The 26,153-nt window shown below is 38.8% G+C and overlaps 1 protein-coding gene across 3 annotated transcripts in view; it reads right to left on the reverse strand.

Annotated features, from left to right (window-relative positions):
• Positions 1-26,153, reverse strand: part of ADAMTS9 (ADAM metallopeptidase with thrombospondin type 1 motif 9) — a 175,365-nt gene that overhangs the window by 114,946 nt on the left and 34,266 nt on the right. For all 3 annotated transcript variants that reach the window (XM_033210354.1, XM_033210353.1, XM_033210352.1), the window contains 10 exons: positions 25,698-25,738; positions 25,480-25,585; positions 22,125-22,271; positions 20,737-20,878; positions 19,049-19,153; positions 13,020-13,165; positions 5,118-5,299; positions 4,891-5,027; positions 2,916-3,033; positions 2,563-2,658 (listed from right to left, as the gene is read on the reverse strand). In XM_033210354.1, coding sequence (XP_033066245.1) covers positions 2,563-2,658; positions 2,916-3,033; positions 4,891-5,027; positions 5,118-5,299; positions 13,020-13,165; positions 19,049-19,153; positions 20,737-20,878; positions 22,125-22,271; positions 25,480-25,585; positions 25,698-25,738 — 1,220 coding nt within the window. The remainder of the gene's footprint in view (positions 1-2,562; positions 2,659-2,915; positions 3,034-4,890; positions 5,028-5,117; positions 5,300-13,019; positions 13,166-19,048; positions 19,154-20,736; positions 20,879-22,124; positions 22,272-25,479; positions 25,586-25,697; positions 25,739-26,153) is intronic.

Here is a 26,153-nt window from a genome sequence, read left to right on the forward strand (position 1 = left end):
AAGACCCTGCCCTAACTTTAAAACACTAGTGGTAGTATAATAAATATGTAACTAGTCGTCTTGTCATCTCAGTTGATGACAACTCCATCCTTCCCATTGCTCAGGTTTTGACCTTGAAGTTTTGAGATTCCTTTGTACCTTTAACTCCTTTATTTCTCTCACACACTATATTCAATCCATCAGCAAATCGTATTGGTTCCAACTTCAAAAGATATCCAGAATCTAACCACATACTGCCCCTTTCACTGCTCCCATTGGGGCCAAGCCACCAGCATCTTTCTCCTGAATTACTGCAATTATTTCCTAATCAATGTCACTGCTTCTGTCCTGTACACTTCCCCCACCACGTCTTCTCAATGTGCCAGCCAGAGTGCTCCTTTAAAAACATAAATGCAGTAAGATCTCATTCCTCAGCTCAAAACCTCCAGTGGCTCCTGATGTCTCTGAGTCCAAACCAAAGTTCTTATAATGGTTATATGGTTGTCTATGACCTAGTCCTGTTTAACCTTACCTAGGAGTGTCCTCTGTGTTCACTCGGCAACAGCCACACTGCCTCCCTCTGTTCTTCCCTATTTCAAGGACTTTGCAATGGCTATTCCCTCTGCCTGGAATGCTCTTCCTCTAAATAGCTTGTTATCTTGCTCTGTGATTCAAACATTTCAACTCTACTGTCCACATCTCACACTTGGTATACCAATTTCCCTCAGCCTGCTCTGATTTCTAGCAGCACTTATCACCTGTAACAGTATGAAGTTTTCTTATCTGTCAGGTTACTGTTTATTGCCTGTTTATTGTCCCACTAAAAAGTAATGTCCAAGAAGACACAAATTTTTGTATCTGTTTTGTTCATTGTGCCTACAACAGTGCGTGCCTGGCACATATTAAATAAGTGAGTGAGTGAATAAATGGTGATAGCAAATGCCATAATGGAGTCATGTATAAATATCATACTTGATTAGCATGCTTAGCTAAAGGCTCACTGTCTGTCTATGCAGCTTCGTGTAGACATTCCAAAATAGAAATATAGGCTTTAATTCAATTCAACAAATACTCACATTCTGGCTCAATATGTCTAAATGCTTATATTAAGGGCCTCTATACTGGTTGAATCCAGATGAATAAATAGAGTTCCTGCCTGGATATTACAAGAAAGAAAGTACATTCATTTCTTTTAAAGATTGACTGCCCAGCAAGACTGCTCTAATTTATTCTAGATCTGAGTGTAAGCCATGCTGCTCTTCATGGCTGGGAAGAGTTTTGTGTAAGGTGAACAGTTAAATCCCTTTCGGTCATGACTCTACTCTCCATGTCCTCTTTCTTTCAAATGGCAGTTAGGCAAATTTCACAATCACTTACAGAAATTTACATAAAAATATATTAAAGTGAGACTGGGCTGGGCATGGTGGCTCATGCCTGTAATCTCAGCACTTTGGAAGGCCAAGGCAGGAAGATTGCTTGAGGCCAGGAGTTCAAGCACAGCCTGGGCAACATAGTGAGACATCATATCTATAAATAAGAAATAAAACTAAATAAAAAACTACTAGCTGTGCATAGTGGTGAGTGCCTATAGTCCCAGCTACTCAGGCTGAGGTGGGAGGATCACTTGAGCCTGGGAGGTTGAAGCTGCAGTGAGCTGTGATCACACCACTACACTCCAGCCTGGGTGATAGAGAGAGATCCTGTCTCAAAAATACAGGGAAGGGAACAACACACATTGGGGCTTGCAGGATGCAGGATGTGTGGGCAAAGGAGAGCATAAGGAAATACAGCTAACGCATGCTGGGCTTAAGACCTAGATGATGGGTTGACAGGTACAGCAAATTACCATGGCACACGTTTACCTATGTAACAAACCTACACATCTTGCACATGTACCCCAGAACTTTAAATTAAGAAATAAATAAATAATAAAATAAGATGGGACTGCGCTGAGCAAACTGTTGAAAATCAACACAGTGTCATTTTGGTATGTGTGGTTTAAATATAAGGAATAGATATTAATTAATCATGTACCTAGGTTCAGTGAGAAAAGGATAAAAAATCTGTATAGTACTGTTATTCTAGTAATGACTTAAGAAAAATACATGTCACCATAGAACCTTTTGCAATGAACAGGCATAATGAAATACTGAATAAGTCTACCAGTGGTCTGCTACTGGTTAGAGCTGATAACATAAAAATTAAGTCAAGTAATGCTTCTAATAAAACATTTGCAAGTCAGTTCCCCACAGGACAGCTTTTTGAAAAGACCCAATGAGAGCAAGGATTTTATGCTAAAATTAGAAGATAAGTACTTTCAAAAGTTGACTTGGGGCCTTTATATTTTTTAAGATCCAGAGTAAATCCCTTGATATCAAATAATGCAGCTACCTAACTTTTCAATCAATACTCTGAGGGCGTACATATGAGGGAGAAACAATGATGAATTTTGAGATGCACTTATTTTATGCAAATCCGTGACATCTGAAAACTCTCCCTCTGCATGCCAGAGCAGGAAGAAGTAGTATCTGGCCACTGCTCCATAGAACCAGAACTCACAAGTGGTGGGGCATCCCGTCTCACCTAAGTAGTTGTCATCGTCTGTTTCCCCTGAGAAACTGTGCTGCCGCACATCAATATTGGTAGCACCTGCTGGAATTCGGACCACAGTATTGTAACCTGAAAAGAATTTAGCAGAAATTCAGCACTCCACAGAATGGTTCACTTTCTCTAAGTATGGAATAAAAAGTGGACAACAAAGGAATAGAATGTAATTCTCATATAATTCTATTAGGTGCCTTCTAGTCGATGGATAATCCACCATAACAAGACTGATTTTTATGCTCAACATTAATACTTTTCAGTATTACATGTGGTTAACAGTTTTCAAACTTTGACCATATTCCTTCTCACGGTTCTTAGGAGCAGATTCTTACCATAATGTACTGTATTAAATGTTCCTGCCACTGTTTTGCATGAAGAATTATCGCCACCACAAACCCCACATTTATCTCTCCGGGCTTTTGAGTTTAAAACATGATCGCATCCAGCTTGCTTTTAAAAAGAAAAGATTTGAAATAAATGTAAGTATTATAGAGATTATAAAATGGCAAATAATGTGTTTCTTTTGTGTGCACTCAAAATGACAAGAAAGTCAAGTCCCTTTAAACTTGCAAAGGTTGAAAACTGAAATTATATACTGCCTTGCTATTTAAAATGTGGTCCTTGGACCAGCAGCCATGGGCACCTTTGATGTGGTCAGGAATGCAGAATTTCAGGACCCACCCAGATCTACTGGATCAGAGTTGGCATTTTAATAGGATTCCTCAGGTGCTTCATCTACAGATAAAAGTTTGAAAAGCACTAGTCTGTAAGTAAGCACAGTAATTTTTTAAAAAATTGCTTAGGAATGAAAAAAAAGGGCATAGGTGAGGACTGTATCTAATTAAAGAGCTCATGCCCCATCATAAGGGAGTTGCCGCTGTCCACTCCAGACTATCGCTGCCATGAGGGATGGGAGCCCTGTGTTGACATTTTTTCCCAATTTTCCAAAGAAGCTGGAAAAATTGATTTTATGTAAAATCCCATACTTAAACGTATATTGGCTATGAATGCCAGCTGAAGTATGACCATGGGCCGCCAGTTTCAGGCCTGAGGCTCCATCAAGTGGCCTCCTGAATTTCTCCCCATATTAACACAATGCAGCCACGTACACTGAACTCTGAAACATACACTGACAATGACCAGAAGACTAGGAGAATACAGTCCACATTCTTGTCCATTTTGTTCATTTGTGTGAACTAATCTTTGAGGAAAAACTCAATGTGTTGCTGTGAAATGGACAGATAAGGAAATCTGCAGTATAAGCTATTAGTCAGTGGGTGATACCCTTAGGGATTCTTTCAATCAAATCCTTCCAACCAGGAACTCCAATGTGCTTTTGGACCACACGCAAAACAAAAACAAAAACAAAAACAAACAAACAAACAAACAAAAAAAACCAGAGGCATCATCTCAGAGCCCAACCGGATTAGATATAATTTTTGACTAACGAGAACAATGAAATGGCATCTAGCCCCTGAGAAATCACTGCTCTGATGCTTTGCTGTTTCCCAGAAGTTTCCCAATTTCCCTTTCAAGAATAATTAATTAACAGGCATGTCTTAGGTAGAAATGATCATGGTTAAAAATGCAAAGAGAAACTAGAGTGAGGCCAGCTATTCTTCCTGACATATTTCTCGATCTCAGCTATTCAATCTAAAAAATTTGCTGTCAGGAAGCATTTGCTTAAGCATTGAGGTTATAGCAAAGGAGTGTGTGTGCAAATTGTTATAATAAATTTTTAAGGAGAGGTTTTGTGCAAGACCCTCACAGAGACTGAAAACGTCAAGAAAAATCAAGGGCAATGGTTCCCAAACTTTGGCACAACGTGCGTTAGAAAAAATGATACTAGGCCGGGTGCGGTGGCTCACGCCTGTAATCCCATCACTTTGGGAGGCCGAGGCGGGCAGATCACAAGGTCAAGAGATGGAGACCATGGTGAAACCCCGTCTCCACTAAAAATACAAAAAATTAGCCGGGCGCGGTGGCGGGCGCCTGTAGTCCCAGCTACTCAGGAGGCTGAGGCAGGAGAATGGCGTAAACCCAGGAGGCGGAGCTTGCAGTGAGCCGCGATCGTGCCACTGCACTCCAGCCTGGGCAACAGAGCGAGACTCCGTCTCAAAAAAAAGAAAGAAAGAAAGAAAGAAAAAAGTGATACTGATGCTGTCGCTGATCCTGGGGCCACACTTTGAGAACCACTGCCCTGGCAATAGTGCACAGATATTAGCAGTTGCTATTCTATCTAGGAAGGCACAAACCACAGCTTGGCAGCAGGAAAACACAGTGAAGAAAACACCATCTGGGACTTACCCGGCAAAGACCCTGGACACAGATATCGTTTGTGTCCTGGCCACAAGGAGTTCCGTCTATCACTCTGTCTCGAAGCTGATAGTATGCTGTGTTCCCTGCCACTCTGCAGAACAACTTGCACCGGTCCTTCATCAGAACTGGAGAGGAGAAATGATACAAACTTGACTTTCGTGCTTGGCCTGGGTGCCAGCCGGCCAATGGCGGATACGTACACCAGACACACTTACTTCCACTATACTTAGGGACCCAGCGCACATTGGGAAGCAGACCGTTGATGTTAAAATGCTTCCCGTCAAAGTGAGCACACTGTTCATCTCGGAAGTCTCGCTTCTGCTTGAGACATGGCTCCGTGTTGCAGGACTTAAATTTCATTCTACGTCCTACACAGTATTTTCCACCATTCTTTGGCCTGAAAAAAAAAAAAGTGAAGAGCACACACACTGTATTATCATGTATTCCTCCGAACATCATTCCTTCATTTGTGACTTCCTGCCTTCTAGAGAAGTAAATCTAGGGTGGCAAATGACAGAAGAATGGACAAGAGCTCTGAATCCTGGTTTTGCATTCCTGCTGTCAATACCATGATGCGTATAACCTTGAGTAAGTCACTTGACCTCCGCAAGCCTCCCTTATATTTGCAAAATTGAATGTAGCTACCTTGTAGGCTGTTGTGAGGATAAATGTTAGAATGTATAGCTTATAAAGTATGAGATACAAAGCCTGAATCTGAATCTATTAGGCCACTTTTTGTTCCTTTTCTTCCCGACATTCACGGTGCTTCAATGTTAAAAATGTAGAAGGTGAAAGGTACCCAAGAGTGGTTTGGAATGCTCCCTATCTTCCTTTTGTACCTCGACACATTCACAGGAGACCATAAAAAACTTGTTCCCTCACACCTCCATTCATTCTGTCCCTCTACACTCTCTCTCCAGACAACCATTGTTTTTGTTTGTTTCACAAATAAAATGGAATAATGGGAATGTGTTCATATTTTGACTAACTTAAGAGGAGAAGCAGGAAAGAGCATACTGGTTTCATTAGTTTTTGTGTGACGAGTGTATGGCGTACGCCTTGCAAAGCATCACAGGGCAAATTTAATCTCGGCATGCAACCCTGTGCATGTATATTCCAGATGTGATCCAGAGAGTAAATTATACAACACATCTACCAGCAGTCAGCAGCATGCCAAATTCATCATGGAAACGGGAGGATCACAGAATCATAGGAAGCTGGGGCTCACCTACCCAGGGCTCAAACAGCTTGGGTTTCCCAACTGTCCTAGAACACCCTGAAACTGAAAGGACGTTTTTCACCTTTTTTCCTTTAGAATGAATCTTTTAGAGTAATCGGACTATAAAAAATGGGGTTTTGGCTGGTTTGTTTCAAACAGGAGTTTTGGGGAATGAGAACTATATCCCTGTTCATGAAATATAGAATGAGAGGTAGAAGGAGCTCTGGAGTTGGATCTCGGTTCCAATCTGGCCCTACCCTCTAACTGTATCCTATCCGGATCTCGGTTCCAATCTGGCCCTGTGTGGCCCTAGACTAAGTTCTCAGTCTTCCTGAGCTTCAATTTTCCCCTTCTCTAAAATGAGTGTACATAGTAGATGCCAGAAAATGTTAGCTACTATGATAGTACATGTCAGCACTGCCCAATCTAATCTGATCTGATTCTACAGTTGGCTTCAGCACCCACTCTGAGCACTGAGGCAGGACTCAGTGCTCCTGCAGCATGCCCAGGTCCCAAAAAGGCCCTCCTAGGGAAGCTTGTCCTGATATTGTTATAAATGTATTCACTCGATCAAAGATTTGCAACATAAAGTAAGAGCACCGGCTTTGCGGTTACAAGTTGGAGGGATGACTTTGTATAAGCTGTCTCACCTCCTTGGGCTCTATCTTCACATGTAAAACAGAGGTGATGCTGTGTACCTAAAAGACTTGTTGTGACTCTGAGGAACTTAGCAAGAAGTCTGATCAACATTCACCATTATTTATCATATGGAAGACTGCATCTAGGGATGCAAAATGGCACATAACACAGTCGTGTCTACGTCTGTCTGTTTCTGCATTAAACACAATTAAGCTCATATACTGTATATCTGCACTATTCATTCAACCTGGGAAAGCTCCTTCATATCTTGTCCAAGACTAGGGAAGATGAGGTGCTTTCATACCAAGTAACAGGACATTTAGAGAAGTACTTTGCCCAAAGGTCACACAGTTAGGAGGAGAATCAGGACTGGAATCCAAGTCTCCCAGAATCTTCTCTATGCATGTCTGCTACATTATCTGCATGCTGTGGTTCAAAGTCTTTTTTTTTTTCTTTTCTTTTTCGGTGCCATTTAGAGATGCAGAATGGGTTTCCTAGATCCAAGCCCTTTTCTCAGCACCAAGGCACCCCAGTCTCATGCATAAAATATCACAGATTACCCATGAATAATAGATCAGGACTGTATACCTGCTCAGGTGAAACATGTTTTAAATGTACTACAAGGAAGACCCCCTTCAATTTTTCCTCCAGTTGAAATTATCATTATGGAATCTTTTTAGATGTCCCAGCTGACTATGGTGGATCAATCATTTATTTATTGCCCGAAAGTAACTCATATTTCTTTCACTTTGAACATAAAGTTTTTTAAATTGATTTTTTTGTTCTCTTATATAACAAGTCTTAGCTGATTCTTGAACTTGATCAAATGCAGTAGTTCTTCGGACTGCAAATAGTTATGACTTACAGGTGGCTTCCCTTCAGATGGTAACAGTTTCCACCTTTGCTTGCTTTGACCACTATAACATGGCAAGTAGTATTTTGGGATTTATTTTTATAAAAAACATTTTTCATAAACACACAAAAAATACTGTATGTGAGAGGCAATACTCCTGATGGTTAGAAACATGGACTCTGGAAACAGAGGGTTTGAATCCCAGCCATGCCTCTTAATAATGATACAATCTTAGGCGAGTTGCTTAGTCTTGCCAAACCTCTGTTTGCTTGTCTGTAAAAGGGAGATGGTACTAATATCTACTTCGTAAAGCTGTGGTGAGGGTTAACTAGATTAATACATTCAAAGCACTTGAACAAAGTGTGGCTTACAGTAAGTGATTAATAAAAGTTTAACTATTACAAGATTTGGCAAACTACCATCCTGTGGGCCAAATCCAGCCCACCACTTATTTTTGCATGGCTTGTTAGCTAAGAATAAGTTTTACATTTTAAAGTCATTGAAAAAAAAATTTAAAAAATAGAAGATTTTGGGACACATGTGAACTATGGGAAATTCAAATTTCAGTGTCCATAAACAAAGTTTTATTGGAACATAGCCACACCCACATTGTCTATGTTTGTTTCTCCGTGTATCAGTAAGGTTGAGTAATTGTGATGGAGACCACATAAAGTGCAAAGCCTAAAATATTTACTATTTGGCACTGATGGAAAGGGTTTCCTGATCCCTGGACTATTCTTGTGTCACTGCGCTACGTTCCAAATTCTGTCACTGACCGTACTGAGAGAGGAGCCCAATCCAACTCTCCCTGACCAGAAGCTCAAGACCTGGCCTCTCTTTCAGGCTGTCTCCCTTGAGACAGGCCTCTTTCCATATCAAAACTTGGTCTGCAAGTTGATTTGCTTTATGTAAAGGCAGGTTGCAATTTTTTCCTTAATTATTGACATGACTTTAACAAATAAAAACTGGCTTTCTAAACTATTTATGTTTCCTCTCTCCTAGGCAATGTGACTGTTGCCTGATTTACACGGACTATGTAATAGAGAAAGTTTTAGTCAACTAAACTCATCTTTCAGCAAGGCAAAAAAAATCATTTATAATTTAATTATTTAGCTGAATAGGAGTATTTTTCTAGGTAGGCAAATATTGAAAATAATAGGAAATATAGCTTTAAAAAATAGTAACCACATTTCCCAACTATTAAGATCCTTTTAAAATATTGAATGTCAAATAGGGATGGGAAGGGTTTAAGGAAATTGCTAGAGTAATTACTATTATGCACAGCCAACTTGGATCTTTCTTTCAAGCACATATTACACAGCCATGCCTGTTGATACATAGAAAGGAAATTCAAGATGATGCATGACCAAAACTGTAACAAAATTTTTGCAGAGGTCATCACAGATACAGTCTATTCTCAAGGAAAGCTAAACTTTGGTCTGCAGAAGGGTTTGAACAAAAATCTCAACTTCTGCGTTTATGTACAATGAATTAGGGTGGGCAGATTTAGGGTTGGCACAAGACATTTCTAAAGACATAACAGGCAGCCCCAGAAGGTGGTGTGATTCCTGTGCTCCGAGGTTTTTAAGAAGGGACCTGATGGCCAATTATGGAGAATGCTGAAAGGCTATTCAAAGATTAGATGGGATGGGGCGGGAGCTGTACCAGCCTATCTTTAATGATCTTTCCAAATGGGGCAGTCTATGAAACTGGATTCTTTTATGTGTTCATTAGTTAATGGCTCTTCCACAGTAACCAATTCTCAACATTTCGAAACAAGTTCATCCAAACCGAGTGCCTCAAAAAAAGCCTTGCTATCATTCCTTAACAGCCAAATGAGAAATTCATTTTTTGGATGAAATAGACATATGTCTTGAATATGTTTTTAAAGTAAGATTTCATAAGCAGTTGCTATGGAGAGAGCCTAAGGGGGAAATATCTAGTTCACAATCTTTTTTTTCTCAAATTTTTGAGTTTATTATTTTCAAATTTTAACCTATCTCCTAATTTAAAAGCAAAATAGAAGCATTGGAAAAATAAAATGCTGTGCCTTTCCTGAGGAACTGATATGATTTTTGTTTTTGAAAGACTGTAACAATTCTATGTACCATTTTGATTCAGCCCTTGTGAAGCTCTGAGCCAAATTGTGAGCACAAAACAAGTATAGGGCCCAAAAGCCTGAAAATACATCTTCTAGTTCCAAAGCTCAGTCTAGTTTTGGTACTGTAAGTTATGTTTTGGTGGTTCTGATTTTAAATTTTACTCTATTACACACTTCTTATAGGCTGGGAGACCATATAATTAATTGCCCAATCAAGAACGTTCTGAGAGTGAAAATGGGAGCTATTAATAACTCCTCCAGGGCAACAGATAGAACGAGGGACTGTTGTTGCAAACCAGAACTATGATCATCTTATCTGTAGGGCATGGATCAAAATTGAGATTAAAAAAATAAAGCACCTAAAAACAAAATATAAGGGCCCCACCTGTAGCACCATATATACCACTTGAGACCAAAATATCTTGTGACCAAAATTAGAAAGCATATGGTCTCTACAGCTTGCTCATGGAGTAGAGCATAATCTCATCTTTTTTGGCTTTTATGCTTTCGGGGTAAAAAAAACTCCTAAGAATATACTATAAAGTCTCTGGATGCTAAATAAATACACTCGTGAATCAGATAAAGACTGTGAAAAAAGACAAAACAATCCAGTGTCCTTAATAGAGACATACCTTGTACCTTGGGTTCTAAAAACAGAGTACTCCATTATATTGTAAGGGCTCGTCAAACTGACAAAAGGCATATTCCCGGTGAGGGGGGCAGCTGTTCCCCTCAAACTCCCTGAGAAGTGTGACAGCAACCACTTCTACGTTCTACATAATGAACCATCTGCTCTGTGAATTTCTCTGAACAAGCTTTTAAACTGAGATTTGGATCTGATTTTCCCTTTTCTGTGTTCCTTTTTCTTTTCAATTGACTCCCCCAGAGCCATTGTAACCTCCGTATTCAGAGGCAGTCTCCTTCCTCAATTAACAGGGACATCCTAAAGTGCAAATAACTTGGAGGAGTTTTAATGAAATGATGTCAGTGCTGACACTCAACTAGGTGGATTGTTTTTTTTTTTTTTTTTTTTTTTTTTTTTTTTTTAAAAAAAGCTCCCATAGCAAACAGCAGGGACAAGGACCTCTAATTGAGGTCTTTAATGATTGGTTCTTAACTTCTGAATGTGAGGATCTTTGTTGCACTTTGAAGCTCAAGATCCTTTTCTGCTGAGATCTTTACACTGGGTGATTTTCTTTGTCTAGCCCATTCCAATTATGGAGTGATTTATCTCTCTCCACTTTTCACATTACTTCTAGAATTGCTCAAGATTTAAAAAAGCAATATTTAAAAAAAGGCCAAATACTTATTTCGAATGGAATATTCTTGAGTCAAAAATGTTTTAAGTGCTTATAAAGTGGTCACTGTTTGCAATTTCATACCCTCATGATAGCATTTACTATAAACTAATAACTTTGCTCAATGTAGCCAACAAATAGTTTTTAATATGTAAAAATTAATCATATTAGTTGTTACAATACAAGGTTTTCTTTTAAAGCTTCAACAACACCAGCAACAAGGATGTATAGCTGAGTTTAAAAAGCAGTATGAACCTTCTTTTATATTATATATACTTATTTTATATTATATGGTACTTATTTCATATAATACATATTTACATCCACAATCTTTTCTAAAAGCCTGAAATGACACACACCCATTTTTTTTCAGTGATTATTTCTCATGGGGAATAGGCAGGAAGTAGGAATAATGTGACAACTTCTAAAATATTCTATATGTTTGTGTCTGAATCTTTTTAAGCGTGATCTATATTTATACTAATATTTTAAAAACTAATTCAAAATATAGACTGTATCGAAAATCTAAGGCTTATTCATTTTTATCCATAGCTACAGTGTTAGTTTTATGGAACAGAGTCTATATCTCATAGCTCTTTAGTTATCTTCCTTGTTGACCACTACATGGACACGAAATAAGGTTGGGTTACGAACAAAAATGAGTTAAAGTAAATTAATCATCATCTGAGATTTGTAGTACAGAGCATTTAGACCAGGGCTTGCAAACCAGTTGCCTACAGCTATGTTCTTTTTGATTCACACAATTCAGATTTTTCATAGAAAAGATTTGGAAGCTGTGCCAATATTAGACTCTTTTCTTACCTCTGAACAATCAGCCAGACCTGAGTAGTGCCCTGCATTTGATCTCTACAATACAACTATTGTATTACCCTAGCCTACTTAGTTCCTTTACTTCACCTGTTTGCTTCTCAGTACAATAGAGTTTGCTATCCATGATCTAAGCTATTAAAAATAAATGAGACTGCTAGAGGAAATCATTTTACAAAATCCCAAAGCAGCTAGGGTCTTCAAAGTGGTTGTGGGTTTTTACATCAAAAAACTATCCCTATAGATTTCTTGGTTCCCCAGCCTAAATAGGTTCCATGGCAAGTCTGAGAAAGTGCCATACAAACTATTACTTACTTTTACTTACCTATTATTTTCTATTCTTTTTCAACTATATATGTCTTAGATCTATGTAAAATTGGATGGCATTTTTCAAAATGAAGATAGCAATTTATTATCCATAAACAGGCTTCCCCAACCCTCCAACCCAACCCACCCTACCCATGTCTGCTATGACAAATGCTGGGGGAAAAAGTCCATGGACTTTATTTAAACATGTCAGTCCTAACAAGGTCAGGCTGGTAAAAGTTGCCATGGTCACACAATGAGAATTATTCTGAAAGGCAAGAGACTCTCAATCTGTAAAATGTCAGGTTGTAGGATGGGGACTTCAGCTGTCTCACCTGTAATACAACTAAATTGATTAAAAAAGTAATTCCTTATCACAGAACACATTATTGGTAGGAAAAAAAAGAAAAAAATAAAATGAAAAGTAATTCTTGATTTGGGGTCCCAGGTTCCTTGAGGTCTAACTAGAGGGAGTATATTAGTCTACAAACTGGATGAAAATGCCCAATTTTTTTGTTTCCATGTGAAAATCTATCTAGTCACTCCATTAGTGTGCTATCTTAAGCTCTGAGTGTAGCGGGGAGAGTGAGACCTGCCTGACTGTCAACACTGGGAAACAGACCAACCCCCAAACCATCATATGTTTGGCAGATAAAACTGTGAATAACAAAGGATCTTGACAGAAAAACAATAATACAGGGAGAAGTGCCTGGAAATAGACTTTGGGTACAGTGGGTCTAAGCAGCCCTTGAAGTTTATGTTCTTTCTAGCTCTCTAATTTGGAACGTGCTCTTCATCCACCAAAATTATTCCCTTTAGGAATCTCTTGTTCCTGCCATGCCAATAATAACAGTTATACATTCTAGGACTTACTCTGGTCTGTTGCACTCTCGAATGGCTGTTTTGATGCCCCCTCCACATGTTCTGGAGCAGGTTCCAAAGGGACTCCAACTTCCCCAAGATCCATCTGTCACAGGGACATCCATTTCTTTGGGAACACAAAATCCATACTTGCAGTGCTGTATTTAATAAGGGGAATAGTGAGGGAGACTTGGCGCTATGAGTTGTTACAGGACTGCCTGTCCTTTTAAACACACCATACTTTAATTCTTTTCCATGTGTGGGTTTGAAATGCTGCAGATTCATCATCTATATGAATACTAGAAACTATAGGGATTTTAATCTCATACTTAGTGATTTTAGGCTGGGTCTTCCTTTACAGCTTGCTTGAATAAAACTGGCCAGTGACTGGCTCCAGGCTGACAGGGTAACTCCAATGGTAAGCTTCAAACGGCTCAATTAGTTTACTTGGAAAAACCAGGAGTGGAAATGGGAAGGGTGGTTATAGACAGGGTCAAAATGAGTTATAAGATTTGCATAGTGAATTTCCATCAACAAGGCCCAGAGAAGTTACAAGTCTGGTAAACTATAATGCTTTATTGCTCCCAATTTTAATTAGATTGGAGAGGGGAAAAAAAAGCGAGTTACATGAGTCCTATAAACACACTCCAGGAAAGCTGTCAGGATGAGACGAAAGCAAAACGGACACACTACAGAGAGCCCTAAACTTTATTACTTGTTTGTTACTAATGGTTTCAGATTCTCCAGCCTGGAGCAGGAAGAAGGCCATGATGTTTAAAAAATAATCATAAAACAAAATAAAACTCCTCAGCAGGACAAGGGAGGAGAGAAGCCATTCCAACCCTCTCTCATTGTTGGGGTGTGAAGCCCTGACACAAAGCCGAGGTCACTGAGCAATGGACAAAGGAACAGTGGCGGCAGTGGCCACAGGAGGGTGACGCCCCGCGGCTCGCTCAGATCTCTGGAGCAGAGCTGGTGGCGGCTGTCATGATTTATCCCCAGGGAGGACACAGCCGCCAAGAGGGGAGAGGAGGAGAAGTTTGAAGACCAGGGGGTGGGGCAGTACGCAAGGAAAGTGGAAAAATAAGAGGTAGGTGAAGGTCTCAGTGGGAATAGCAGGCCCCACCCCCACACAATGCTTGGTAAACAATTATTTAAACAGTGCAATTAAGCTTTCTCCAGTCTGTCTGGCCTCCTCCCTTGTAATTATCCTCTTACAGTATCTGAGGACACGTCCCCTTCCCTGGGCTGTTTGGCTGAGGCTTAAGACGTTCTGCATCTGAACCCCGGGTGACTCAGGACCCATGAAATGCGCACCGAGGCAGTGGGGACTACGTCACTCTCTGGAAATCACTTCCTATTTGCCTTTACAGTGGCTGTGAACATTTCTTAGAAAATATACATATAAAAATAAATGAACAGACGGACAGCTTTGTCTAGAGTACCTCTGTCCTGTAGACACAGAACATGAACCACATATAGAATTTAAGAATTTCTAAAGTCACATAAAAAACTTAATTTATTTTATTTAGCCCAATCTATTTAAAACATTGTTATTTCTACATGTAATCTATATAACATTACTCAAGATATTTTTTGTTTTATTTATTTATTTATTTATTTATTTATTTTTTTGAGACAGGGTCTTCCTCTGTCACCCAGGCTGGAGTGCAGTAGTGTAATCATGGCTCACTGCAGCCTCAACCTCCCAGGCTCAAGTGATCCTCCCACCTCACCCTCCCAAGTAGCTAGGACCACAGGCGTACACTACCATGCTCAGCTAATTTTTTTAATATTTTTTATAGAGACAGTTGGGGGTAGGGGGGTCTTAGCATGTTGCCCAGGCTAATCTCAAACTCCTAGGCTCAAGCAATCTGCCCTCCTTGGCTTCCCAAAGTGCTGGGATTACAGGACTGAGCCACCACACCTGGCCTACTAATGAGTTTTTTAATGCTCTTTTTTTTCACACTAAGTCTTCAAATCCTGGGGTGTATTTTATACCTAAGCACATCTCAGTTCATGTTGACATTTTAACATAGCCACATGTGGCTAGTGGCCCCCGTACTGGACACAGCGGGTCTAGACAGACAAAACTTAACAGAATATAACAGGTCTCACTGGGACTGGTAACTCTTTTACAAAATAATTCTGTGGCCTTTGGTGAGTCCTTAAAGTCTGTTTCCACAACCAAAAAATGGGGACCTACTGGCCAAAATTATTTGGAGTATAACATGGGAAAAAGTATGTAACATACTTAGTATATAACTTAGCACATAGGGGACCCCACTTAAATAACAGTGGCAATGATAATGGCAAATGTGTACACTGCACTTAATATTTGTCAGGCACTGTTCTAAGCATTATATATACAAACTTAGTCCTCACAACACACTGTGAAGTAGGTACTATTATAACTTCCATTTTTACAGCAAAGAAAATGAAGGGACAGAGGAGTTGATGCCAAACATAAGTAAGAGGCAGGAATGGTACTGAAACATAGACAAGACTTAACAGTGCATACTCTTAACTGGGACACATACTGACTCTTAACTGTGAGCAAAGGGGACAATTTCTGACATCTAAATAAAGGACTGAAGTTTTCACCAAAAGTAAGATTAATGAGGTGGCTAGGTGAGGCTGAGCCTCCAGATTATTCACTCAATATCCATCCTCCCCTTTATCTTGGCAATAGAACCTATATTTTCCAAAGTTTCCCTATGGATAGCGGTGGTCAAAGGGAAGTTAGCAGAATTCACTGGGTAGGATTACTCAAGAGGCCCTCTGAACTTTTTGGCTTCATTCCACGGGGAAGTCAGACTCCATGGCTGGAGCTAACACAGCCATTTTGTACCTTGAGGACAAAATTAAGTTTTCTGGAAATATATTTTTTCCCTCTTAGCACTTCAGACTTCAGTTTCTGGATCTCTTTATTCTATAGATTTCATTTCCACAAGAGAACAAATTCCAAATGACCACTCTTCTCATTAAGCATTACTATAAACCTCAGAACCAAACAAGGAGGTAGGTTTATCAGAGCCCTACCATTTAGCACTGCACTCAAATGTCCTCACAGTTGCTTTTTAAAAGAAAACTTCTAATTCAAAACTGATATGGAAATTAAATATTTCTTAGTGATATGACCATTGACAGGTATCCAAAAGAGAGGAAGAACTTCAGAGGAATATGAAAAGTGTCTGATATGACAGATGCTGGGAATGGGGGCTGTTTGGGAAACATGCACCAAGATAATCTATTTTACCTGGCAAATTCTACAAATAATCATCACATAGCAAAATTACATTACATCATAACAAAGCGTTAAGTGGCTGGTGAAATAAGAGCTGAAATAAAGTCAGCCTTTATTTAAAATGTCCAAAACCATTTAAATAGTATTTTATACACATGTATCTTTTTAAGAGGTTGGAATGGGGACTTAGAGGTTGATTTTGTCCAAAGGAAACTTGAAACAAAGGGGTTTCAAACCTCAGACTCACAAATAAGGTTAAAATGAAAATGCTAACGGACTTAAGAGAGTGGAGAAAATAAAGAGACATTAGTGAGTCATTCATCAAAATAACATTGTGTCAGCAGCCCAAGACAGATTACTGCTGCAGGAGCAGAACAGAAAGAAGAGAAAGAGAGAAAAAACATTAACCCAGCGGCCAAGGGAGGCAGAATGTGCTAGCATATAGAGAAAACGCACATACTGGCAATTCTATGAAAAAGAAACAAAGCAAAAAACTCAAAGAATTTCTATGCCAACATATTCACCTTCTTCGGCATTTCTAGAATGTGTAAATACTCTTCAGGGTATTTATATATATCTACATCTTTAATAAAAGCTGCTAGACATGGCCACTTTTCTAAAACAACTAAAACTGGACCTATCATTTTCTCTGCACAGTTCTTCCCCAAAAGCATCCTGAGCCTGCCTTGGGAATGCCTTGAAGGCTCCTACTCTTGCTACAAGCACACCCACTTGCTTGTGTTTAGCAGGAGCAGGGTCTGCTGAAAGCTCTCCCAAAGCTCCCCACCCCTCAGAAGATAGAAGATTACCCTACTGTCCCTTCTCTTCTGCAAAAACAGAAGATTGGGAAAAGACACAATTGACATCCTCCGTTATTCTGCATTCTAGAACTGGTTGGGTAACCAGACTGCTATATGGAGCTTGATAGCACGTTCATTACAATTTTACTAAATACAAGTCATTTCATCACATGATTGAAAATTTTTCTTTGTTGTGTTTCTTTTGCAGCAATAACATGTGTCAGAAATAGACACAGTGGGTGGGTCCATTAGGTTAAGAACCACAACTAAATACCAGTGATTTTGCTGAGATCAAACAGATTCAATTTAAGTAATATAACGGGCTGGTTCTAACCCAAGCCAACTAACCAAGTTGTCAAATAGGTGTTATGTTTATTGCTATCTCCTACCAACTGGTAGCAGTTGTTTGGATCTTTGTGTTTAGAAGGACTCTGAGGCTACATCTTGATTTTGTAAGAATGAGTGCCATATTCAATTTTTAGTGGCTGCCATGGACTCTCAGACAAAACTATGATTTTGTGGCCACCAATCCACTAAGTTTTATGTCTTGCAAAGATTCAACATGTGTTGCAAAGATTCACTCTTGGGTCAAAGAGATATATTTCCCTTTACACCAATGAAAGCTCTAGAAGCTATTACGCTTATATCCATATACACTTTTTGTTAGGCTGTTATTGAGGAAAGCTATATTCTCAATTGATGAGGTCCCAGCCACAGAGAAATCAGAACATGAGCTGACTCTGTTGCAAATTTAAGTCAAAGACAAAAGCATCTTCATTATAAATTTTTATTTTTGCATTGGCCTTCATATTTTTAAACTTTCATATCCTCAGGATCATTTAACACTGAAAAATCCACTAGTCTTCCTCTTTGACCATCACAAACTGGAGGAGCTCAGTGAGCTTGAGTTAGGGCCACTCCAGTAGGACCTGCTGCCCCTTCAGGTGAGGAGGGGCTGCGCCAAATGATCTGAGTGACCTTGGACAAATCACTCATTGTGAGACAAGAAACTGAGAAGTTTCTTCTCTATAAGATCAGGGAACAGGGAATGAAGTTCCATCATCTCTTAGGAGCTCTTCCACAGAAACATTCTGAGTGCTACTGATTCTATAAGGTAAAGCGGAGGAAAACGAAATAAGATGAAAATTACAAAGAGGAGAGAAAAAAGGGAAAAACATATAGAAGGATAACAAACCACTCAGAAATATCATTCAGGGATTGTATCCTTGGTAAGTTACAGATAGAATGCCATTTTCCATGTGTATTTTTTTTTTAAATCGGGATTTATATCTAAAACTTTTTGTAACCAAATTTTTGGGCTGATGGTGGTATCACTGAAATGCCACATTTTTTTTAAATGCACACTAGGTACAGAAGGTTAAATTAATCATACTCCTAGGTGCATGAGACACTGTTACCACTGGGCCACAAAAGTAGCAGATTCTGTTTAGCTATTAACAAATCAGTAGCAACAATTATAACCAGCGCATGAGAACCTGGATTTGGATATATCCTGGATGACATTATAGCTCCTTAAATGGAGTAACACTGGTTGGCAAAAGCCTGATATCATAGTAGTACCTGCAATAGATGTACTATATTTCTATATTTCCTTGATTCTAAACTGTTCCATCAACTTACCAATAGCTTTCCAGTGTCACCCCAAAAGAGAAGAAAAAGAAATAAAATCTCACATTAAATGTTCCCATAGGCACACTGGAATTTTAGAAATGTTTAAATGAGAGAAAGTCTTAAGTTGAGAGAATGTCTTAATATTGAAGCAATAATGATAGGTATATTCTCTGGTATTAGCATTATATAATCTAAGTTCCACAATTTTTAATAGTAAGCTAAACATCTGTCCTCTAAAAATTATTATGCATGCTAAAACAGACTGCATTGTTTTATATTCTAAACATTGGTGTCTGATCATACAGCCAAAATTTCGCACATTTCTGCCCTAAGACAGAAGGACAGAACAGGGCATTACTTGCCTTTCCAGGCTCGCACTCCGTCCCATCGGCCCAGGGTGTGTGCTGAGTCCGGCAGCCTTTGTGTACTCCATTGACATTATTGCACCAGAGCCGTCTACACTGCATCTGCTCAATTCAATGAAATGGCAATTGAGTGACAAATGATTTATTTGACAGTATCAAACAAGGCAAAGCTTGCTTTCAACTAATGTTTCACTAATGATATAGGGTAAGTTGGAAAGGAAATTCTTTTCTTGGCATGATAAATGATAAATTTTAAAAGAGATATAGACAGCAGCCCATAAAACACATTTCTATGCCTGGTAATGGATACCCATGTACCCACCACCAAGCTAAGGAAAGAAAACTTCACAGGCACAGCTGAAGGCCCTATGTACTCATCCCAGGTCCCTTTCCCTTCCCTTTCTTACCAGAAGTGACCACAGTCCTGAGTAGTGTTCATCACTTCATCATTCCCAACACTTTTACTACAAATGGTAATAAATCTCCGGTAATAGACAGCATGTAAGCTTTACAACTGCACCATACTGACATATCCTACAACTTGCTTTCTTCCTCCTCTAAATGCTCTGTTTTTTAGATTTATTCCATTTGCTATATTTAACTCTATTTCAGGGCACATTTTAAAAAGTTTTTTTATTTTTCCTAATTATTAAAATAAACCACACTTACAGTAGAAAAGTTGCACAAGTATTAAAAGTTTTTTTTTTAAATAGAAAAGGTTTCAAACTACCCCATCTTTTCTGTAGTTGAGATCATACTTTACAAAATTGTTTATCATGTTATCTTAACTTAAAATTATATCAGGAACATGTTCCCAGATGCAGATCATTTTCAATTGCTACAAAAGGGAGACACTATAATTTGCTTAACCTTTCTTTTGCTTGGCAGTTCAATGACTCCTAATTTTTCCTATCATGAATAACACAAAAACAAATATTGCCATGAATCAAGTTTACTCAAAATTTTGTTGTTATTTCCATGGAATACTATTGTACTTCTCAATTCACCAGGCAATCTCTGAAGACACTCCCAGCAAAATAAACACATACATGCCACCCCAAAGAGACAGAATGGGCCACCCCATAGAAGCACAGTTCTGCTCATCTGCAACCTGATAACTGCTAGATGTTGTCACTGGCCCAAACCTCCACAACACATGCATCAGGCTATATCACACAACCATCCCAGCTAAGACCCCAGCAGAAATGATTTCAAGCCCCAATTGGTCACAGGACGTTACCTTCACAAGCTAAAACACAGAAACATGTTTGTCTCATGAGTTACCTCTTCTGAATCTTGAAGAGTCCCTATAATTTGCGTCACCTGGACAAGTCCAAGGGCATTAAAGGTGACAAGGAGAGAAAAAAGCTGAGCTCTGTAATTCCCAACTCTGTAACCTTGCTGCCTCTGAGCCTCACTTTCACTTGTAACATGAAAGTGATGATGGCATCTCCCTTTTGGGCTATCATGAGGATGAAATGAGAAAGTGCAGGTAAAGCATTATTTAACACTGAGCAATAGTACTGTTGTGTCATCTTCATAATTATTATGATCACTAATATACAATTTTACTCTCAGATTTTCCTTGGGTAGTTTATATTCGAGTTAGAATCCAATGGAAAACTATGAATAAAAAGAAGAGCAGAATCAGTAGATGAGGGCAGAAGTGGCCCTCCTACACTTACCATATATGGGCACACCTGAGAACCTGGTCCAAAAATCAATTCACATTGTTTATTCACGTTGTAAAGGATGCCTGGCAGTTGGACAGGCAAAGGGTAGGGTCTGGATTCAGGTTCGTTAAGCAAACACTCGCCATAACCAGTGCTATGGAAATACACAGAAACACACAGATGGTGAGAACGGTGGCTGTCAAGAGCTCCACCACCCCACCATTGTAATGGCCACCCCACCATTGTAATGGTAGAGAGGACAGTTACTTTTTAACATGTGCTTTATTCTTTACATCCAAGATCAATCCAGATGCTGAAGTTACATTTTTGCTCTTTACTTTGTAGAACCACATGCAATGAATACAACATAGTCAGTAGGAAATATACATCTCCTACAATGTTTGATCACACTTCACAGCAATTATCTATTTGTGTTTGACTATCTTTCCCAATAGACTGTAAGCTTCTTAAGGGCAAAGATAGTGTCTTTTTCATCCAAGCATAGGGCCCTGTCCATGACAACAGGTGCTTAGTAAATGTTTGCTGAAGGGATGCATGAGCAAATCAATGACTCATAGAAAGAAAACACTTTACACCATCTGGTTAAAAAGAAAAACAGCAACCCTCCGGTTCTTTCTGTTTTCAGCAAACACCTCTCCTGGAAAATTCACACCCGTTGAGTTCTGATTAATAAAGCCTCCTCTTCCCTGTGGTTGCAGAAATATACACCCAGTGACTCTGGGACAATCACTTAACCTTTCATACTTCTGAGAGAGAAGAGCAATAAATCTGTGACACAGGGGCATTGTATAATGTAATTGGATCTTTGAGCAGCCTAGCAGGAAGCTTAAAAAACAAAACAAGAAAAGAAAGAAAATGGGAAAAAAGAGAAAAGGGGGAGGGAAGAGGGGGAGAGGAAGAGTGAGGCAGAGAGAGAAGGTCCTCAATTCAACAATGTGGGAGCTACTGTAATTTCCACTCATCCACAGACTCTGCTTTGGGATCATCTCACTACCCCACCCCTTTTCAGGCCAAAATTACTACATTAGAAGTGCATAAATACTTGCGGCCTTCATCAAGAAGCCAGATTCATAGTCCCTCTCCCAACGTCTGAACAAATCTCAAAACTTTACCCAAAATGAAGCAACATTTCCACATCCTCTTTAAGATTCCAACCTTTTCTTTAGCTCAGCCTGCAATCTTCTAAACTCTGGCAAGGATATGAACTACACAGATGTCAGAGAGTATTTTTGTTTGTTTGTTTGTTTGCCTTCTCCAAGGAATGTCAACAAAAATAACTGAAAAGGAATGTTTGACTTTGTATTGTCTTTCCCACAATTAGTTCACTGCATGTAGACCAGGCACTACAAGTTTGTGCTAAAAGAATGTTCAAGTCTTACTCTAAAAACTCAGTGATATATTTTCGACTACACTTTGACCACATCCAGGGGTTGGTGTAGAAGTTCAGTGTTGGAGCCATGACATGCTGGGGACTCTTAACTCCTTCTTCTTTACATTTGTTGTTATCATCATGAGGCATGTTAAACCTAAATCCAATGAGACAATGATGAGAATGTCAATAAATACCAAGGGATCATGCTGTTCTAATTGCTTCAGGAATGCATCTATCTAAGAGAAAAAAATTTAACTGCATTTTGGATAAGAACCTGAACTCTGGTAAGCAGAACAAAATGTAAGACAATTCGAGATAGACTGTAAATTAAAATATAATTCTCACCCAACTTAACACGAAGTGTAAATGCATAAAATGCATTTTAAAAGATGTGGGTTGGCCCACGTGTTTGGTTTAAGTGTACTTTTTGGAATTGCAGAGGCTCTGAATATGCTGTAGTTGGTGCTAGAATACAGTAGTTGGAATTCCTAATAAGCTGTTAAAGGGCAATTTATAGAGTCAAGAATTTGGCAACTTATGATAATGTGAATATAAAGAGTCAGGGAAGTATCAAAAACTGAAGCCAAGAGCTTTCTAGTAAGAGGCTCACTATGGGTCTTGGCATCTTCCCCTTTTTGGATCGGGGTGACAAATTATATACCTGTGTAGGTATATCATTCTAAAGGCATGCAAAGTTTGTGCACAATAAAACCCATGAAAGGTAGTGGTATGCATGGAAACCAGAGGCATGCCAATTCTACTGGCATAACTCAGAGATGGCAAATAGTTTCATGCTTCATGCCAACACCAATTGATTGGTACTGGCTTCCTGAAAAGCCAGGCACAAAAGGATTCGTAAATTAATCCAGGTTCCACCTGTGAGAAGGCTGTGAAGGACTGCCAACATCCTTATGGGCCTGGAAGGGAATGCAGCAGCATGAACACATACTTGCCATTCTTGGCTTAGCCAGAAGCAGTGGAAAAAAGCAGGAAGTATTTCCTAAATTCAGAAACACCAATTCTGTGACCCACATGCCATTCTCAGCTCAGGCAATTATCCACTGGGTGACAACCTCAGAAGGGTCACCTTCCCTCTGTCTGGATGACTATCCCCAATCACAAAATTGACACATGTAATTAATTTAGCATTGAGGGAGAAATTCCCTTCACTAGTTCATCTTGATTACAGAAATAAGTGAGTCAGATAGAAGCATGTAGACTTCCATCATATAAAAGTTGGAATAAAAGCCTATGGAGTCTATTCCATTAATTTATCACATTTTCCCTTTTTCTTTAAAGTTTATGTCTCTTAATACCACTAAAGACAGAAAAACTCGATCTTAGTTGAATTTAGAAATAGTTCTTAAAACATAAGACTCTTATGCTTAAGAATCTATTTTCTTAAAAGAATAAATGCCTTGGTTTCCAGTTCCCTGATGCATAATCAATGTAATACCTGCATCAACAAACTTAAAACAAGCAAGGCATTCAAATCTTAGCAGTTTCTCTATAGTGGTGTTTATTTCCCATCCCCAGATGATGTTTATTCCCCACTCTTACAATTACTTGATACAGTCAAGTTTATTTTAGCATGTAAATAAGTTGAAAATTTATTTTTATTCAAATGTTATTCACATTTGCTCACTGAAGGAGTTAAATAGTAATAAATACTTATTGGACACATATAAACAACAATAACCATGACTTTTCAGTATTCACAACACACCAGAAAATGTGCTAAGTGCTTGCGATGCTTTATTTCATTTAATCACTTATTTTACCCAATGAATAGTACAGGTTGAGCATTCCTAACATCAAAACCCCAAATCCAAAATCCTCCAAAATCCAAAACTTTTTGAGTGCCAACATGACACCAGTGGAAAATTCCACACATAAATGTGTAACACAAACTTTGTTTAATGCATAAAATTATTTAAAATATCATATACAATTACCTCTAGGCTATGTGCATAAGGTATATACGAAACATAAATTTCTTGCTTAAACTTGAGTCCCATCCCCAAGATTATGTATATGAAAATATTGCAAAAATCTGAACAATCCAAAATCCCAAACATTTCTGGTCCCAAGCATTTTGGATAAGGAATTCTACATCTGTACTGTTATTATCTGCATTTTGCAGATGAGCAAACTGAGCCATAGAGAGCTTTAATTACTTGATCAAATCCCATAGCCACTAAGCTGGGGAAGCTGGAATGGGAATTCTCTTCAAGGCTTGCCTGAGTTTCACAAAGGTGCCTCAGAAAACACAAGGATAGAGAGGATGTTGACTAAGCAGGCTGGGCCTGCCACAAATGCTTAATGGAAAGCCATACCTCTTTTATGTTCTAAATAGGGGGCACTTGACTATATTTCCTTTGGAGAAAAGAAAAGGGGTGTGCTCTTAAAATACACTTGAAAGGTACTAGTTTAAAAATATACCTGTTATCGATTGAGCTAAATTGGAGACACCTGTGTATATATGCATCTTGCTCTGTGCCTCATACACTACACTGCACATAGAGGACCTTAAATGTATGAATGAAAAGCTTGTTTTATAAATGATGTTAGCTCTAAGTAAAGTTATCATCTGCCACACAAATTGATCTGCAGCTATATTATATTAATAATATCCTTTCAGAAAATTATTTCAAAATAGATAGTACAAGTAATTTAATCATCCTAAAAAGAAAATAATGCAGATCAAAACTCCGAATAATTTCTAGTAAATTTGCAGTGTTTTGCCCCATGTTCTAACCATGCTCTATCTCTAAAAAACAAAGGGGAAAAGCCATTTCATAACAGCCACTTAGTGACCATAATTAGGAAATGATTCCTTCTTTCTATCTTTGTTCATTCTGTTTCTTGAAAAAAGGGATATTACTGTTCCCAGATGCTAAATATCAGAATTAGAACTGTGTATAACTAGAATCAGGAATGGTCTGGATTTGTAAAAATCTTGGGGGCCACAGTAATGGTGGGGGACTCTCCTGGACAAAGATGTTAAATCAGGAAAGTTCTCTAGGCTAATATATCCTCTGCTTCAGTAGAAGGAATGGAAAGACCCCATTTCTCCAGTACCCAGTAGGAAAGGAGAATATTAGACCTTATGTATTGAACTTGAGCAGTTAAACTGAAGATACACACAAGCTATGGCTGAAGAGAGTGCACTGCATTTACTCAACTTTCGGAAGTCAAAGTCATTTCACCCAATTAGGTTCAAAGTTCTTCAACCCTGCAAACTCTACTATGACTCGGGAAGTGTCTTACACCCTTGAAAGTCAAGTAAATGCTCACTGATGCGAAGGAAAAAAAGGTTTAGGTCACTCTGAATTAAATGAAATTACTGAAAGGAAACTCACACATGACCCAGCTCATGGGCAATCGTAAATGCTGTACTCAATCCACTATCTTCACTAATAGAACAGCTTCTGTAGGGATCACAAATGGTTCCCAGTTCAGCCAGGCCTATTAGAAGGAAAAAAAACCAACAAGGTTTACTCTAAAAAGCAACTGTGGCTTGAAATAAAAACATGCAGTAAACTGTTTTAGCCATAGAAGATACGTACAGGGAACTCACCTAAGGTATCACATTTGTCGTGAGCTCTGCAGATATCCTGTCTGAAAGCAAAGCAGACTTAGGCCTTGATGACATCAAAGAGTAAGTGTCAATATAAGTAAATACTTTAGGGTTGTCTAGGCATTCACAACAGCACACACTTTGGGGTGGGGGTTACAAAAAGTAAATTCATAAGACCAGAGTTCCAAAACTCAAAATTTTTGAAATTGTTGATTTAAGAATTATAAACTACTACATTAAGAAGTCTTCTTCTGTGGTCAGGGTGGTCACAGAGCAGTAAAAAATCTCTCCAACCAGGATTTTCCCAATACCCTGGGGTAAATCATTCTAGTTTTGTAAAGATTCTTTGAGAACATTCCTGAGAAGGTGCAAGATACTTTTCTTTTACTTTCATTTAAGAGGACATGCTCGGAGTTATACCTGATGTAAATGACGAGTTGATGGGTGCTGACGAGT

This window comes from Trachypithecus francoisi, unplaced genomic scaffold (genome assembly GCF_009764315.1).
Source record: "Trachypithecus francoisi isolate TF-2019V2 unplaced genomic scaffold, Tfra_2.0 Lachesis_group0, whole genome shotgun sequence".
NCBI classification, from domain to species: domain Eukaryota; kingdom Metazoa; phylum Chordata; class Mammalia; order Primates; family Cercopithecidae; genus Trachypithecus; species Trachypithecus francoisi.